Source organism: Austrofundulus limnaeus, unplaced genomic scaffold (assembly GCF_001266775.1).
Source record: "Austrofundulus limnaeus strain Quisiro unplaced genomic scaffold, Austrofundulus_limnaeus-1.0 Scaffold1962, whole genome shotgun sequence".
Classification (NCBI taxonomy): Eukaryota; Metazoa; Chordata; class Actinopteri; order Cyprinodontiformes; family Rivulidae; genus Austrofundulus; species Austrofundulus limnaeus.
In genome coordinates, this window is record NW_013954364.1 from 7924 (window position 1) to 26459 (window position 18536).

The following is an 18536-nucleotide window of genomic DNA, read 5'->3' on the forward strand; positions in this document are numbered from 1 at the left end:
CTCTCTCTCTCTCTCTCTCTCTCTCTCTCTCTCTCTCTCTCTCTCTCTCTCTCTTTTTCTTTAAGCCAAAGAAAAACTTTATGGTAATATGCTTCACAGTGATGTGTTGGAACAAAAAAAGGAAGAGTTTGGGATTTAAATTATACATATATAGTATGTAATTGTTCATTTAAGGGGTGGGGGGGGGGGTACTTACCAATGTAATTATGCAACCTTCAGTTGTAAAAAAAGCTGTAAACTTCAAAAATAAATTAGACTAGTCCATCTAAACAGTTTGAAATTAGCCTCTCTCTTGAAGAACTTCCTACCATTTCTGACACTCCCACTTCAGCACATCTTCCCAACAATATTACAGGTGAGGGGGGGTGCTCTGTGGGGCGGGAGCTTGGCTGCAGACTGAGCGTCAGGAATAGGCAGTTCTTTGTATGAGAAAGCTTTTAGGCAGCTCCACATATGGCTACCACAAGAGATTCAAGGATTTCCAAACATGAATGAATGAATCAAAGCAAAATTCTGGGGATGTTTAACATGATATAAAGCTTAAAAAAGGTCATTTTACACAATAGCACCACTTTAAGGAATCAAATAAATCTTAATAGACACTGAAATATTCTACTAAGCTAAACAATAAAATGTTACGAGACAAAATCGCCCCAAACTTTCTGAAAACAAAAGATCAAAATGTATTTTTTGCTCATGCTGTCTTCTTTCCAAGTTGTTTTCCAAAATCGTTTCCATTTCTTTCTGTTTTTCTTTAACGTTACATCCTGACAAACACACCTATGAATGTATTTTCATATCAACACCTAGCAAACACATCCTCTAAAAACTGACTGACAAGAAATAATGACTTTGTTTATTAGTCCCTGTTTTCATTGTGCATGTAAAGAATAAAACTGTTATATTGTCAGTTTATGCAGAGCATTTTTCTTTTATTAAAGCTCTTGGTACTTTTAGAAACTGGAAAAAAAAAGAGAAAAAGTCATGACCCAGAAAATACTTATCAAAATGGAGGCATTGAAGCTTTTAGAGATGAAAGAAAGAGCGATCAGGGAGTGAAGAGGATGACATGATCCAGGTGGATGTTGAGGCCTGCTGGTTAATTAGTGCCCCCCGCATGGCTTTTCCGTGGCTGCATTTTGATTACAAATTGCCTGAAAATAACAAAGTGACCCCCAACACATGCCAAACTAACACCTCCTCACAAACACACAAACACATCTGCTGGACCCTACCCCTCCAAGGAAAGAACAGCTGGCTCTCCACTCGCTCCAATCCAGCGCCAGCTGAGCCGTTTACTGTAAATATGATCCCGCTAATTGGATTGTTGAATATTAGATTATTCACATTCTTGCTGCGCGTTAAATGTATTCTGTTGCAACAACAAGTGCACTTTGTGGGTGTTGACCTCACAATGTTAATGTTGGAAAACAAACAGTAAATTAAACAACAAAAAAAACCCTGAAGAGTTGCTATGAAATGCAATAAAAGAGGTGTTGACTTTACCTAAATATATAATTTAAACACCCTGCTTACTGATTGTTCCTTTGACCTGCTGAAGAAAAGGCGAGGCCACTGAACACATTTATTATCCGTTCACTGAAAGTGAAAATGGAGCTAAAGGGGTGCTGAGCAGATGTTGTGTCTCGCAGTGATGTGTTGTCACATGTTGGGAAGTGTAGTTGCTGTATTACAGCCATGTTTTCCCCAGCAGCTGTGATGCACACAGAGCCATCACCATCAGTAACCCCGGTGTGTTTGTCACCGTGGCCGGAGGAGGGAATACAGTTTGTCTGTGAAGGGTAATGTGTGTGTGTGTGTGGTGTGTGTAGGGGGTGGGGGGGTCTTCTTTTGCTTGTCTTTTTCCTCTGCACTGATGGGTCTCCATGACAACTGAGCCACCTCGCAGCGGCTTATAGTTTTGGGCAAAAACACATCGAAGTGAAACTATCGTATCACAACACACCAGGACACTCATCGCATCTGTCCACCTTCGCCACAGGACAGGCCCGGCACTGTTCCATCTCTGACAGTGTGTCTTTGTGTCTCTCTGCAGGTGGGCTCTGATGGCTCAGAAAATGGGAAACTTAATGCTAACTGTCTGAGCCACAAAGAAACAAACACACATAGAAAAATAAGCTGTTCTAACAAAGAAATTGCTGGGAAAGCCAAATGCGCTTTTGTTTTGGGCTCAAAACATTCAGCTCTTTTAAAAGGAATAGTTCAAAACTTTTGAAGCAGGGTTCTGAGAGAACAATTATTTTCTGACAAAGTGGACCGATGCCGTCTTAAAACAGCTCCAATCTGTTTATAAACCAATGTTATCTGAAGTTTTTACAGGGAGTCCCACCCCAGACAACTCTAATTTGACCAATACTGGACATTAAAAACAGCAGTACACTTTACTGAAACACTAGCTAACCCCTCATTCTAATTGATCCATGCTTGTTTCCACGTCAGATTTAAAATTTAATTGTTCTATTTTTCCCAAACAGATCACCCTCAGACTGCAGGTTTACTTATGGTTCCTAGAGTTTCTAAAAGTAAAAAGAAGAATAGTAATAAATTTAAAAAATAAGGTGGGGGGGGGGGGCAAAGCCTTCAGTTATACCCCAAAACACATTACGGCAAAGGCTGGTTCATCCCAAAGATCCGGTGCCCCGGCACAAATAGAGCAATGTTGTATATGCTGTTAAGTGCCAGGAGGACTGCGACCAGTTATACGTCGGGGAAACAAAGCAGCCACTGTTCAAAAGAATGTCCCAACACAGACGAGCTACATCTAATGGCCAGAACTCTGCAGTTTTCACTCATTTACAGGCCAGCGGTCACTCTTTCAGAGATGAGGATGTTCTCATTCTTGATAGAGAGGAACGTTGGTTTGAGAGAGGAGTAAAAGAAGCCATTTTTGTGAAGAAAGACCGTCCATCATTAAACAGAGGTGGAGGCCTCCGTTTTCAGTTGTCCCCCTCCTACAGCGCGGCTATTGCCAGTATCACTCCACCCCCTGTTAACAATAGGTGTTAATTAGGTGTCAACGATAGCCATGTGATGTGAGTATCAGTCACATGGAGGCAGTGCTTAAAAGCCTGAATTTTGCCTGAAACTCTCAGACTGAAGAAGTCTCTTGGAGGAGAGACGAAACGTTTCATTAGAGAAGAACCCGTCCAGAAGACCTACACAATTTTTTTTCTTTTTTACCTGGATTACTGAGATGCATCAGGACATTCAGTTATACTTGTTTTTTTGGAGCCAATTTGAAGTTTGTGTCTGTGAGGATACCCTTCTGTGTTAGTCCATGTCTCTTCTCAAAGCCCAGCTGGTTCAGGCAGATGCTGCTCAGAGCCTGGCTCTGCTGGAGGTTAAAAGGAAGTCATTCTTTCCACTGTCATGAAAGTGATGCTGAGGATGGGATGGATTCCTTAGATATTTTTTTCTGAGAATATATAGGCCTATATTATATTTGGTATGAAATGACTGTTTTGTATTAAATCTGGATCTGAATTATATTTATCATTTTCACTTGTGTTTTTTTCCCCTCTTTTGTCCTGAGATGACTCTTGTTCTGAAAACCTTTTGGCAGGTGCTGTAAAGATGTGATTCCCAAAGTTGCTGTGTGTCATGAAACACCAGTTAGTCCTTGGATGATCTTAACTGATTTTTGCTTACTGTATAGCAGTCTAAATGTTAGTGAGAAATGCCCAGAAAGGAAAGTGAATAGTTTTTTATGGGGATGTGCTTCCATTTTCTATTTGCTTAAGAAATAACAGTCACATCATGGCAGCTCTGCTCTGTTGAAACGTTTCATGGATGCTCCTGCCAGAGATTATTGACATCCTTCAAGTTTGAAGTTTTCATAATCATTTCAGATTCAAACTAAACACACACAATGAAAACCTAAAACAAGGGATTGTCTTGTACCCAGCTGTTTTCAGAAGTATATTTGGTCGTTTATCTTTGTAAATAATGAATTCAGAAAGCACTGAATGTGTTTTATTTCATATTACTCTAATGAAAATTGTCCCTGTCTGTGCGTCATGCAGACGTCGGTGCCGAACAAACCCACCCAGGCACAGTGGCTCTCATTGACAGCTGAGGCGAGAAGTCAAGGGGTGGTCGGAAGGAAGATTGGTCAATGAGAGTCTGTCTGCTTCAGAAAAAAGACGTCACTGCCAGCGCACCTCCCTTTCAAACACCCAGATCCGGTAAATTACTCAATAATCAAACAGAGAGAAAGAAAATAAATGGGATGACAATTCGGGAGAAAACAAATATTAATGGGATGTTCTCATTTTTTGTTCTTTCTTTTTTTTTTCTCGGACATGACGTGAACTCAGAGTCATCTATTTTTAAATCGCCGGGCATGTTTCCATAGCAATTTCATAGATGTTGCCGAGCAACAGCATCAGATGCAATGAAGGCATGAATGAAAGTCGACTAATAAGCGCGCACATTTCCTGCCGGCTCCGGAGTGAATGGGCTTCAGACGCGCCGGATTGGCACCGCAAGCTTTGGCAGAATTTCCGCCTGAGCTTCAACAATGAATTGCAAAAGCTGACAAAACATCTGTATCCTACAATTCAAAGAATCTCTTCAAGCTTTGTTATATTGCCTGTATATCCCGTAAAAGTTGCTCCAAACGAACACGTTCTCACTACCGACTCGTTGTCCAAACAGATTTGGCGTGCGTAAAAGGAGTGCGCTCTTTGCGCGCTCATTGCGCGCAACCGTTTCCATCATAAAATAAAGCTTTGATGTGTGTGTTTGGCTAAATTTAAAAAAAGCAAAGGTGTTCACAACTTTGGGCAGATTTACCTTCAATGCAGCAGATTCTCCACAGACCGGAGTGAGTGAGATCTCCCTTCTTGGTTCTGAGCTGAGTCTGTGTCTCGTCCGTCGTGGCGTTGGTGGTGTTACAGATGTACGCCCGCGAGTAGAGCCAGTAGTCCGTGCCGATGGCAATGGTCATCAGGCTGAAAGCAGCGAAAGCCCCCACCGTGGCCAGCAGCGTTTGAACCCCGCGGTCACACCAAGCCATGGCGCTTCATGCTACAAGTCCACGCCGGTCCGAACTCGCACGCAGCAGGAGCGCGTCAGGGCGCGGAGCCTCTGATCATACCTGTCCCGCGCTCTCGGCTCCTACCGTGACGAAACAGAAGCCAGCAGAGACAAGGAGGGGGAGCTGCTGTTGGGCACGTTCACCTGATGTTCAGCTGGCTGTGAAAAGGACACAGTTTGTGTCCCCGCTCCTCCTGATGCTCCATCTGATGCGCACAGGAGAGCCTGGCAGCAAAAACATCTCAAAGCTCCTTCATTCTACAGTTCACTCCTCCTTTATCTTCCCCTCAAATCACTTTTTTTTCTGTCTCTCTGCTCCAACACAGACAGCGTCCCTGTCAGAAACCCGGACGAGCGCCACGTCAACCGCTCCTAAGTGAGACCCCACCCTCAGCAAATCTAACCAATGGACGGGATGTGCGTTAAAACAGATCAATCAAAGCTCGGAGTGGGATGAAAGTAGGATGGAGTTGAAACGCACGAAATCTGTGAGGAATACATGTGAGACATCCCCCAGACTCGAAAACTCGGAGTCACACAGCTGTCACTGCCTGAGGGGTCGGGGAGGGCGAGAAGGGAAAGGGAAAATAGGACCCTTAAGCGCAGTAACCCATTCCCCACAGAACTGGGATTTCAAACGATGCTCGCTCAAACAGGAAGTTGGTGAAGTTCTGCAGGTTAATCGAGACTGTAAAATAATAATAACCCTTCTTGGTAACACTTTATTTGAAGGGGTCTGCATAAGACTGACATTACTCTGTCATAAACATATCTGCCATGAACATGAATGTTAACTAAGACAAAAAATATATTTATGACAAATTGACATTGGTATGATATAATTTACTAATATGGAAATTAGTTTTAATGATTTTTATACTTTTATAGTTTGTATAATTTTTTTTTCATTTGTATTGTTGTATTTTGTTGTATAATTGACAAATTGTATGTAGCTGAGTCATTTTAACCTTGTTTTGTATGACCTTTCTTGTTTTTATCAAGTCCAGGGACAATAGATGAAAAATAGCCTTTGGCTAACTCTGGCACATTTGTCAGTTAATGTGCATTATCCCTTTTAAATAAATACTTAAATTAAATTAAATTAATTAAATTAAATTAAATTAAATTAAATTAAATTAAATTAAATTAAATTAAATTAAATGTCCAGAGACAATCCTTTATTTACAGAGTCATGCGATTGTATCTTACCATGGTTTCTTGGTTAATGTCAAGTTGTCGTAACCAAGACATTTTATTATTTTACAATGTCAACTTTGCATTAAACGTGTCACAATTTATGAGACTGACAACAGTCCTAAACATTCATTAAGCCTCCTTCATGTTCACGGGGACCGAACCAGCAACCCACTGATTACAGGACAACCCTCACCCACCACCATGGCAGGTGAATGCCAAGTCTTCATCGCCCTCCTCTGCATCTGACTTGGATACAACTGATCTGATTAAAATTACAAACAGCAGATGATTGTCAAATCAGCAGGGAGGCTTTTTAGAGTTTTAGGTTCAGATTGCTCTAAAGATTTTAACTCTACATGAAATGCTTTTAATTAATATAAGTTTTAGGAGTATTTGGAACATCTGGTCAAAAAATATTTTTAAAATTACCCAGTGGTGGGCACAGTTCCCCTAAAGCACTAATAGGGGAAACAATTTCCTAGTGCTTTAGGGCTTTTGCTGATTTTAAAATTAGTGGATTAGCTAAATTTATGGGCTTGATTTAGAAGCACTAACTGAGATCTATAAATATTATTGATCAACATTAATGTTAACAGCTGAGGGTGAAAGATGTCACACATTTTGTTCATACATGTGTCATTTTTCCACTATAGGTGACAATATATGAACTCAAATACAGCTGTGGAAAGTCAGTGAGAGCAACATGTCAACATGTGACTCATGTTGTCTGTTGAAGTATGTTCATGGGTTGACTGGGTTGTTTTAGTGCTTCAAAATTAGCTTTTGCTAAAACTTTCAGTGCGTTAGTGCTTTAGAATTAGGGGACCTAAGTATTTGAGTTAGTGTTTTAAAACTGGTGGAACTAATTTTTAGATTAGTGCTGCCCACCACTGAAATTACCTCTAAAGAAAACTTTACAAAACTAATACACGTTCATAATGTATATGTTAGGTTTTAGTAACTTTTGTGTCAAGGTGAAACGGTAATGTCTCAGACAAGTTTTATACAAATTTACAATGGTATTTACGGCGGGTAAAATAAGTACTGAACACGTCAACATTTTTCTCAGTAAATATATTACTAGAGGTGCTAATGACATGAAATTTTCACCAGATGTCAGTAACAACCCAAGTGATCCATACATACAAAGAAATCAAACCATAAATGTCCAGAAATGAAGTTATTTGTAATAATGTGGAATGGCACAGGGAAAAAGTGTTGAACACACTTACTGAAATTTATCTAACACTTTGTACAAAAGCCTTTGTTGTCAATCACAGCTTCAAGACGCCTCCTGTATGGAGAAACTAGTGGCATGCATTGCTCAGGTGTGATTTTGGCCCATTCTTCCACACAAACAGTCTTCAAATCTTGAAGGTTTCGTGGACCTCTTCTATGAACTCTGATCTTTAGTTCTTTCCATAGATTTTCTGTTGGATTCAGGTCAGGTGATTGGCTGGGCCATTCCAGCAGCTTTAGTTTCACCGAGAGTTTCCTTGACTTTGTGTTTGGGCTCATTGTCTTGCTGAAATGTCCAGCCATGTTTCATCTTCATCATCCTGGTAGATGGAAGCAGATTTTTATCAAGAATGTCTCTGTACATTTTTCCACTCATCCTTCCTTCAATTATTTGAAGTTTGCCAGTACCATATGCTGAAAAACAGCCCCACACCATGATGTTCCCACCTCCAAACTTCACTGTTGGTATGGTGTTTTTGGGCTGATGTGCAGTGCCATTTGACCTCCAAACATGATGTTTATTCTGGCATCCAAACAGTTCAATGTTGGTCTCATCTGACCAGATTATATTCTCCCAGTATTACACAGGCTTGTCTAAATGTTGTGCAGCAAACTTTGAAGGAGCTTCAACATGCTGTTTCTTCAGCAGTGGAGTCTTGCGTGGTGAGCGTGCATACAGGCCATGGTGGTTCAGTGCATTACTTATTGTTTTCTTTGAAACAATCGTACCTGCTAATTCCAGGTCTTTCTGAAGCTCTCCACAAGTGGTCCTTGGCTCTTGGACAACTCTTCTGATAATTCTTTTCACTCCTCTGTCAGAAATCTTGTGAGGAGCACCTGGTCGTGGTCGGTTTATGGTGAAATGATGTTCTTTCCACTTCTGAATTATGYCCCCAACAGTGCTCACTGGAACCTTCAGAAGTTTAGACATTCTTCTGTAACCGATGCCATCATTATGATTTACAACAATAAGGTTGTGAAGGTCTTGAGAGAGCTCTTTACTTTTACCCATCATCAGATGGTTCTTGTGTGATACCTGGCCATCATTTGGGACTGAACCAGCTGATATTAATTTGCGCTGACAAGGGGCAGGCTTGTTTTCTAATTAGTGAGAGTTCAGCTGGTGTCTTGGCTTTCCATGCCTTTTTACACCTCCCTTTCTTCATGTGTTCAATACTTTTTCCCTGTGCCATTCCACATCATTACAAATAACTTCATTTCTGGACATTTATGGTTTGATTTCTTTGTATGTATGGATCACTTGGGTTGTTACCGACATCTGGTGAAAATTTCATGTCATTAGCACCTCTAGTAATATATTTACTGAGAAAAATGGTGACGTGTTCAATACTTATTTTACCCGCTGTATTTTGCAGGAACGGTGGTGGAATCAGGAGGGCTTCAGTGACTGCAAGAGGAGGACAATAATCAGGATCTTCGATAAGGAGGTAAATAGTTGAATAATCGTAGGTTGTAAAGAGAAATCCACTTACAGTTGTCTTTACAGGTTGGAGTTCATTGCAGGACATTCAGTGAGCTGCAGGTGAATTCACTCGGTGTTTTTACAGGTAGGATCGTGAGGACCCCACAGGTGAGTAATCAAGGTGGGAGACGAGGAGGAGCCACAGAGGACGAGGACTCAGGCAGGTGAGTACACAGATGAGTGTTGGGGGTGATGATTTCAGACATTCTTTGATATAAACCAGAACTCTGTGCGGTCCTTGAAGCAACACTAATAAAAAAGAAAGCACAAAAAATTTCTGTATTAAACTTTGCTGCTATGATAAAATAAATGCTCAGAAGAGAACTTGTCAAATATTAGAATACACAAACTGCAGCCTTTCTTTTGTATTTTGATTTGGAAAAACTCTTAAAATAGCCCAGTAAATGAATAAAAACTAAAGCAACTCATTCTGTGTTGGAAGACAGTTACTTTACATGCAACATTATTATTTTATTTATTTTTTAGCATTTTTTTAACGATTGTGACTTTCATTAGCTGTTGGTGGCACCAACTCTGTAAAACAAGAAAAAGAAGTATTTTAAATGCGTTTTACAAAACAGAATACGCGTCTGTGTGGTACGCATGCGCACTTTCTTCGTTTCTTGTTCATTTCTTTGTGCGCATGCGCAAAACTTGCACGATGACGATGACGTCTGCTCCGTTCACTGTTCGCCTGACAACATGGAAACAAAGCCCTGCCCCCTTTTTTTTCACGAGGATTTCTTCGCCGCCATCGTTACTTTACGTGTAATCAAGATTACTAAATCGGATTACGATACTTTCACTCTCTTTCAGCATGTCCGCAGTGGCAAACGCTACCTCCGTCATGGATGTGGATCTTAATGAAAGCAGCGGAGAGACTAAATCGGCCATTAATACTTGGCGTTATCGCCACCATTTCACGTACAAGGCAGACCAGGGGAAAAATATCATCGTCCAATGTAATCTGTGTTTGCCGAGGGTTAATCTGCTGTCCACGTCGAAAACCTCCACATCCAACCTAAAGAAACATTTAGATGTAAGTCACAGAAAGTGAACTGAATGTTTCAGCCTCCCGATCACTTTGTTGTAATGTTTGTTAGAGTCAATGAATGAGTAGCTACCCTGGTAATAACGTTACTGGTGCATCTGCAGCCATGACAGCGCTGCAGGCTCTGAGTTCAACTTGGCTGGAAAGTGTTTTAATAATTTTGTGTTTAAGTTTCTTAACCGGGGCAAAGTTTGAGCATGAAAAGGGGGAAACACCCCTTGAACCAGACTGATATTTGTCACATTTTTATTTATTTATTTTCAGAGGACACACTTGGGCTGTGATGCCAGGCCGGATGCAAAGAGAGGGAGGAAGAAAGAGGAGTACAACGGCGAGGAGAGCAGACACCTCCAGCTGAAAAAACTCAAAGCGGATATCATCTCCAAATCCATGACCCAGTCCAAGGTGGACGATCTCGTTTTCAGCTTCATCGTGGAGGACTGTCACTCGTTTTACGTTCTGGATCAGCCCGGTTTTAAGAAACTGATCTCATGTTTGACCGAAGGGCTAAAGGTCATGGACAGGGTGACCTTGTTCACCAAAGTGGACCAGGGTTTTGCCAGGATGCGGGAGGAGCTGATGGCCAAACTCTGCGACGTCCAGTATGTCTGCACCACGGCAGACGTCTGGACTGCCAACAACAGAAGCTACTTCGGGATGACGTGTCACTGGATCGACGCCGAGTCTCTGGAGAGGAAATCTGCCGCTCTGGGGTTCACACGCCTCAATGAAAGGATCACGTACGACACCATCGCTGGACGGATACACGACGTCCACGTGACGTATAATATCGAAAGTAAAGTTCAGACCACGGTCACTGACAACGGCAGTCCCTTTATTAGTGTCTTCAAAGAGTTTGTAGTGGAGGGCCAGGAGAACGAGGATGACGTTGGGTTCTATGAGAACGTGAACACGGTTCTGGAGGGTGAGCCGGAGCAGGACATGCTCCTGTTCCTGCCCCCCGTTCAGCGCTGTGCGTCACACACGCTGGAGCAGGTTGTCACTGAGGACTTTTGGCAGGCCATCTCGCAGGGGCCCATGTGCCAGCTGCATTACAGCTCAATGGCGAAGGTGGCTGGGATCTGGACTAAGTGCCACCTTCTCCAGACCGAGATGAACGCGGCAGAGGAGATAGGGAAGATGGCACTCATTGTCCCAGCTGTTATACGCTGGAATGTGGAGTACTGTGCCGTGCAGAAGATCGTGTCTCTCACTGAACGGGAGCTGACGGAGCTCTGCGTCCGCCTGGAGGTCCCACGCCTTCAGCCAGAGGAGATAGCCTTCCTGAAAGAGTATGTAACCGTGTTCCACCCGCTGGCGTTTGCACTTGAACTTTTCCAGGCGGAGCAGAAATGCTACCTAGGTCTCGTCATCCCAACCGTCCTCAGCCTGAAGAACAAACTAAAAGAGCAGAAAGACGCTGCAAACTACTTGGGCGACGTCATCAACAGCATTGTGATCGCCATCGACGTACGATTCCAGGAGTTCTTCTCGAGCACGGAGGCGAAGATCGCAACGGCAACGACGCCGCAGTTTCGCTTGTGGTGGATGGCGGCGTCCGAGCGGGAGGAGATGTGCTCTCTGCTGGCCACCGAGGCGTCCCAGATGGATCCCAGCGAGGCGGCCGAGGCGAACACCAGCCGCAACCTGTCCACCATCGAGTCCGAGGACGACTTCTTCAGCTATGGCTCGGCGAAGACCACCACGCAGATCCAGCGCCGGGGAGTGATGGAGGAGATCCGCAAGTACGTCGAAGGGACCGGGAAGAGCCTGGAGTGTCTGCAGGACTTCCCCAGGGTGAAGCAGCTCTTCCTAAAATACAACACCACCCTGCCTTCCACAGCGCCCGTCCAACGCCTCTTTGGCCAGAAGGGCAATCTGGTGACCTCGCAGAGAAACTTTCTGACTGATGACTACTTTGAGCGCGTTCAGCTTTTGAGATACAACAGCAACGTCTGCACTTTGGTGACCGAGTGATTCCATGAACTAAAAACTTTCTCAAAATCAAACCATATGCTAAAAAAGATACCAGAAAATCAAATCATTTCAGGTCCTTCAGCTCAGATTTGATTTGTCAGATTTTGCTCTTGAACTCGATTTGATTAGCATGGCAGACATTTGTGTCACTCCAGAATGAAAGGATCTGATTGACAATCATGGACACTGACATCAGAATGAATGAGCAGACAAAACCATCTTTTTATGTAAAATGAAGCTGCAACTGTCTTTTAGTTGTTCTTTTTTACCTACGAAAATGCACCTCATCTGTATGAGTTTTTTTATATATAAAGACACCAGAAAAATTCATTTGTTTTGATTTTTTTTCCCTCCATGTAAATGAATAGGAAGCCATTCGATTAATGACTTGACGAAGTTTGCTGCCTTATTTGCATGCAGCCTTGGCTGCATCCATAGATACTGATAGGTGCCCTGCGTTGTGGTGAGGAAGACAAGAGCATGCATCACTTTAGCTCTGCACAGTCCCAAGTGTATTCCTCACCACGAGCCCAGATGTCAGCTAAGAGCTTCCGTCTTGTCAGACAGCCGCCTGGAGACCAACAGGAGGCTGTCGGAGAATACAAACACACTTATACGGCAGCTCCGCACGGACCGAAGCTGTCAAAAACATAATACTACAAGAAATGCTAAACCAATCCAAATAGAACCTGAGAAATCACGGGATTAGCTGTTTTTTTTCCCCAGCATTATCACATCTATGAATGTTAAAGTATGCAAATTTTTATGATTTTCCGCAAGTCTGCCTATAGCAGTCACAAAGGGTTACACACAGATCTGGAGCCCCCAGCTGTGAAACTCTACTGCTAACAGGGAGCTGGGACTTTGTTCAAGACATCAACTGATAAGAAAACAGCATGAACCATGATTGCAGGAGAACATCTCACTGGTGTGTGTGACGGATCGGAGCAGAAAATGGAATCCTCGCATTAAAAAATGTGCTGAACTTGAATACAAAAAAATAGATGGGATTGGTTATACAGCCTCCTAGAAACCTCAAAAAAAAAAAGAAGCTAAAAATAGATTTAAAGCATTCATCAGCAGATTTGTTCAAAATTTTCTCACTAGGTTTAAAAAGCTTTTCTCATATTTTTTTTTAAGCCTGAAAGTAAAAATCTTTCAGCGGTACACAGGAAGGTTTTCCGTCAGTATTTGTTTGTATCTTAAAGGTAAAAGTAGGCTTTTGGAGCCATATAGACCAGAGAATTTTCAATATGCAATCGCAATGTATTTAAAATCTGACATAAAAAAAGACAAATTACCGTAGTAAAAAAATACACTTAGCAGAAAAAGTAAGGAAATATGTGGTAGATTATTTCTTTGTTGTGACAATGCTTCTCGGCAATAATCTTATACCGTTGGAAAGGCTGTTTCCCTTTTAAAAGAAGCCACATTTGTAAGGAACATGCACTTGTGGGATGAGCAGTAGAGCTGAGTGTTAAAGCACATAAAGTTTGCCTAATCTCATCCAAACAGCTAAATTTGCTGTTGCACATTTTTTTAGTTTCTACCTGGTATAATATTTATTATTATAAAAGTTAGTTATTTTTCTGTTCATAATTGTGAGAAATTTGAGACTTAATATTTAAACTTCAACAAAACCAAACWTCTTTAATTATAGTTTTTCTTGTCAAATATTTAAGTGCGGTGGAATCGAGACTGSTCAGTGTTTGTTCTTTCACTTCACTATAATGATCTGCACCTCCAGGTTAAATCAACAGCACCAAGGTAAAGATTACCATTTTTTTTTAGAAATAATCCAGAATTAAAACCCTGGTAATCCTGCCACCTGCTGGGCACAGATGTTTACGTCGGAATATACCTTTCACTGAAAATATTTATACTTTAATAAGACAAGTTGAAACGCTCATCCAAATTAGAAGTTTTGTTTTAATAAAAGTAAATGGTATAAAGTATTACCTGTGAAAACACTTAGCAACACCTCTCACCACACGTTAACACACGTTTAGAACAGGATCAGGTTAGGCACAGAGAGGGTGGAGGGTTTGGTGTGTGTCTGTGTGTGTGTTTGTTAACAATGCTGCTGTCAGTACAGTTATTTTAACCCATCACCAAGCTTTTGTCTTTAGTCCTCTCATGCTTCCTCTCTGTTTTATTAAAGCAGTCTAACTACTTTAAGGTTATTTTAACCATTAGCCACCTTGATTGAAGAGAGTCTGTTAGTGCAGTGARGTACTACAGTAAGGAGGGGAAGTATCAGGAGGAATTCAAGACATGGCTGAGATARTTTATTATTCTAATGCCCCTCTATTCCCTTTGACTCTGGTTCCAGGACAGTCCGGGTCACTGCAGAAGTAGCTTGGCGGGACTGAAGTGTCCCAGGTTCTCGCAGGACTTGATCCAGCGTTGGACATTGGCGGGAGCGGCGGGGGCCGAGCCYCTCCGCGACACGCAGCAGTAGCAGGCGATGTCGGCCAGGGAGAACTCTGGTCCGGCCAACCAGGGGCTGCGGCCCAGCGCAGAGTTGAGGGCCCGGAGGACGGCGGCCCGCTCCTTGGTGCTGCCCTCTGCCAGCTGGAAAAAAGCCGTGTCCACCCAGCTGTCCACCAGTGTGGCCACAGCGGGGTCACTGGGGAAGGGAGCCAGCAGCTTGTAGAGGAAACGTGCCACGTTGGCCTCACCCTCGATGGGACACATGTTGCGGACGCTGAATTTCATCTCCAGTTTGGGAACTACAGATTGGGGGGAAAAAAACCATTAATTAATACGAGTCTTTTGAGACAATTAAAAACACACAAAGTTAAACAGAAGTACAACTCAAAGCAAATGTTTGTTTTAAAAGCTGAACTGTGCGTTTAATATTTTGCTCTTTGCTGTGTTTCTTATAATTACTACTATCAATCAAACAAACCTTCACCTCTTAATTAAGGGGTAAAATAGCTGAACACCTACTTAAATATTTATGTCACTGTTCCTTGTAATTACTTTGACATGGTAAACAGCAAAGTAATTAAATTTTATAATATTAGATGTGCAGAGCAGCGATCCACCTCCACACTTTCACATGAAATTACATTCAAATTAAATGGCTGTTGGCATGTTGTGCATGCGGTTCATGGAGGATGTGCAGTACTACAGTTTTAGCTAGTTTAGTTTATTATTATTTATTATTATTATTATTATTATTATTAAGAATTTGTTTCGAGATAAAAGGTGCAAAAGAAAAGAAAAAAAAAGAAATACCAGAAGCTGCAGAGAGAACGGTTCAGATTTCAGGCAAAGCAGTGGGTTACTAACCGTTGAGCGTGACGGATTCAACAATGTGATTTGTGAAGGCTGGCAGACACCCCCAGCCTCCAACTAAACATCCAGCGTAATAAATATTTTAAAGGAGTCGGGAAGAGAGGAGTGATTGAGTGAGACGTCAGGAGCTGCAGCTAATGAGAGTGCAAGAAACTGGGTGAGGGGGCAGGAAAGAGAGAACCCAGGAYGAAGAATATAACAACGCAAGCTTGACGCTGAGGAGCGCAGTGAAAAAAAAAACAGGCTGCTCAGAATCAGGAAACAGTTTGCAGTGACTTGAAAGGAAATAAGGTGTGAAGACAAAACAGTCAAACTTCATATTAAATTGGAGCTAATTGAAGTGTTAGCGTACCGTCTTTCCATATGAGGGTGAAGCCCAGCTGGAACAGATGGCGGGCGTAGCTGTCTGGATGGCGCGGGCCAAGGCAGGACAGAAGCTGTGGCGGCACGCTGCTAACTGAGGAGTGGACGTGAACAGTGGAAAGCACCTGGTAGCGCTGACACAGCAGGCTATGGAGAACCAGCAGGGTGACGGGGGGCTGCGCCGGGTTGGCATTTATGACAATGTCACGGAGAGCCCCAAGATCCTTGTGAGATAAAGAAAGATACTTATTAGGGTAGGCTACTACAGCCTGAACAAATGAGTGCAAATGAGCACTCAGGGACTAAATCCATACAGTTGTAATTGTCATTGCATGGACTACTTCCTTACCTTCCCCAGAAGTGTGTCCAGGTCTGTGCTGCCTTTCAGCATTGTGAAGCTGGAGCTTTGTGATGACAAACTGGTCACATCCAGATCTGCGTCTGGAGTCGTGACGGTCTTGGCGAGGCCCTCCACAGCAGCTTTCAGCTCGTACAGCTTCCTCAAGATCTCATCCTGACGAGCCTCCAGAGCCTTGACGGCTGGGTCCARCTCACCGTTCTGGAGAGACAGAGAGAGAAATACTGTAGATCTGCAAAAACCACGTGGGAAGTAAAAAAACAGACAAATAAACAAAAAAGGAAACAATAACTTTTTAAGTTCCAGCTTTATCTTATTAGATGGGTTCTGTTGCCATAATMTGTTGTTTCTGACACTAAAGATGTTGACAATAAAATGTATTAACTTCYTATAGTTCATAAAACAGAAAATTATTTTAAAATGAGCACGTCTAAACAGTTGTCGACAAGATTAACTCAGTCATTCTACAGTCATAAATCTATTACAAACACATTTACAGTATTTATTCATGTACGATTTCGAGTATAATACGATAATCATTTTTTCACCTTACAAAGCGTAAAATCTAATTATCAATAACTTGTGTATAATACTATCCCCCCACTTTATGGATGATTTTTAGGGTTAAATTTCTAGTATTACATGAGTAAATACAGTAAGTATTACCTGTACTTTTCTTTTTTCTAAACAACATATTTGAAAATCTAAATTTGTTCAGTAGTGATGCCTTGTGCATCTATGTTCTATTTCGTGTAAGCTCCGCCCTCTAAGGCTATCGCAGATGGGTACCCCCGCGCGCGCGCTCGCGCATTCTGAAGTATCAATAGTCTACGCCCACGTGACGTGGGCCCCACCTAGGTCCGTATAAAAGGGGAGGACGGACCTGTGCTCNCACACACACACACACACACTTTATGGATGATTTTTAGGGTTAAATTTCTAGTATTACATGAATAAATACAGTAAGTATTACCTGTACTTTTCTTTTTTCTAAGCAACATATTTGAAAATCTAATTTTGTTCAGTAGTGATGCCTTGTGCATAGGGTTGGGCAATATTGGCAAAAAAATTAATCACGATTAATTGTGGTATCTAGCCGATAACGATTAATTTGACGATTAACCCCCTGGAGTCCCTGCACACCTTTATGTCCTAGTCACATGACCATTTTAGTGGGAAAGATTTTCTTTTCATAAAATCTGTTCCAAATTGTGTCAAAATCACAGACTTCAGGCTAAACATCAAGTTTTAAATTGTGTTGATAGATAAATAAATTACAGAACTTTATTTTATGTTTGTCATATTTGAAGCAGGGAGGAGCACCGAGCAGACTCTGCCTGGTTGCATTAATTGTATTAATCGTCAAGTGCCAAAAAATAATTGATTAATGTTTTTCTGACGATTAATCGCACACGATACGATTATGCCCAACCCTACTTGTGCATCTATGTTACAGTGATGGAATAGTAAAAAATTAAAATAAGCAGGAACATGACATCATTACGAATAGCCAGGAGTAGCAAGTGTTTTCATTTAATACACTGCAACACACACAACAAAATGCACTCGTACTGTAAAAAACTGATTGTTCACAATGAATGCTACAAACCATATGACAAAAGAAAAGAAAAAGATCAATTTAACTGCATCTAATACTCAAAACCTGCCCGTTTGACCATAAAGGATATAGTTTAATATAATTGMTATTGTTAAAAAAAACTTTTATWCACAATATTGTTTAARGTATATGAAGCTTCTCATCACACAAGTTTGAATGAATGCTGAAARACTTTGCTAAAATCAAAACAAAACCTATAATTCAATAATGCAGACAAGACAAGCATGATGAGCAGTGTGTATACAACTGGAGCTGACTCCTTATAATTTCATTTGTGTGATGGTGATCGTTATTATTAACKCTCAGAGAAAGAATAACATGCTATAATTGATCTGAATGTAAAAATGAAGCAGTGCAGCAAAGTTGCATCAGCTTTGATCATGCCATCCCTGCCCATAAGCTAATGGGAGCTAACCTAGCCAAAAGGCTAAGATGGGCGACGTCAATATGTACCGACACTTTAGAGAGAAATATAAACCAAACAGCTAGAACAAAACATTTCAACGACAAGCTGAATAAAGTTAATCGAAAATGTAAAGTTCAAGTTACCTGAAGCGCGTGCTCGGAGCAGGAGCTGGCGATGCAGCTGCTCCCTTGCTGCGCGTGGACYTTTGGTAACTTGTACATGCAGGTCGGCAGATCGATCTGTACGTCGCCGCCGCACACGGGCTTTAACTGGTACATGGGCATGGTGGAGGACATTATGCGACCTGTCAGAGGCAAAAGCCAGGAAAAACAAAAGTAAAAAAACAAAACGTGGACACAGAAATCTTCTGGGAAAGATGGTGATGACAGGCAGCAACAGCAGGTACAGCTCACAGGTCACACCGGAAGGAGGCCACTGTTACGTCACGTCCGGGAAAAGAGGTAGAGTGAAACTGCTATTATT

The 18536-nt window shown here is 41.9% G+C and overlaps 3 protein-coding genes across 4 annotated transcripts in view; 1 reads left to right on the plus strand and 2 right to left on the minus strand.

Moving 5' to 3' along the window:
• LOC106536765 (voltage-dependent calcium channel gamma-4 subunit) overlaps nucleotides 1-5449 on the minus strand; it is a 12880-nt gene extending 7431 nt beyond the window's left edge. The window contains exon 1 of one of the 2 annotated variants that reach the window (XM_014034090.1): nucleotides 4816-5449. In XM_014034090.1, coding sequence (XP_013889544.1) covers nucleotides 4816-5038 — 223 coding nt within the window. In that variant the 5' untranslated portion in view covers nucleotides 5039-5449. The remainder of the gene's footprint in view (nucleotides 1-4815) is intronic. The other variant, XM_014034089.1, reaches the window with a different exon arrangement.
• A 4230-nt stretch (nucleotides 5450-9679) lies between these two features.
• zbedx (zinc finger BED-type containing X) lies at nucleotides 9680-12335 on the plus strand. The gene is made up of 2 exons (XM_014034086.1): nucleotides 9680-10016; nucleotides 10293-12335. Exons 1-2 carry the CDS (start codon nucleotides 9795-9797, stop codon nucleotides 12003-12005), a joined length of 1935 nt encoding a protein of 644 aa, XP_013889540.1. The 5' UTR covers nucleotides 9680-9794; the 3' UTR covers nucleotides 12006-12335.
• Nucleotides 12336-13914: 1579 nt separating this feature from the next.
• On the minus strand, nucleotides 13915-18514 carry aimp2 (aminoacyl tRNA synthetase complex interacting multifunctional protein 2). The gene is made up of 4 exons (XM_014034088.1): nucleotides 18197-18514; nucleotides 16021-16230; nucleotides 15661-15895; nucleotides 13915-14737 (listed from the first exon to the last, which is right to left on the minus strand). The coding sequence occupies exons 1-4, from the start codon at nucleotides 18347-18349 to the stop codon at nucleotides 14349-14351; spliced, it is 987 nt and encodes a 328-aa protein (XP_013889542.1). The 5' UTR covers nucleotides 18350-18514; the 3' UTR covers nucleotides 13915-14348.
• Nucleotides 18515-18536: the final 22 nt, after the last annotated feature.

Bases quoted from the DNA above. Each gene is read 5' to 3' on its own strand.
- zbedx (XM_014034086.1), top strand. From the start codon at position 9,795: ATGTCCGCAGTGGCAAACGCTACCTCCGTCATGGATGTGGATCTTAAT. The intron at 10,017-10,292 runs GTAAGTCACAGA...ATTTATTTTCAG, and splicing joins ACCTAAAGAAACATTTAGAT to AGGACACACTTGGGCTGTGA.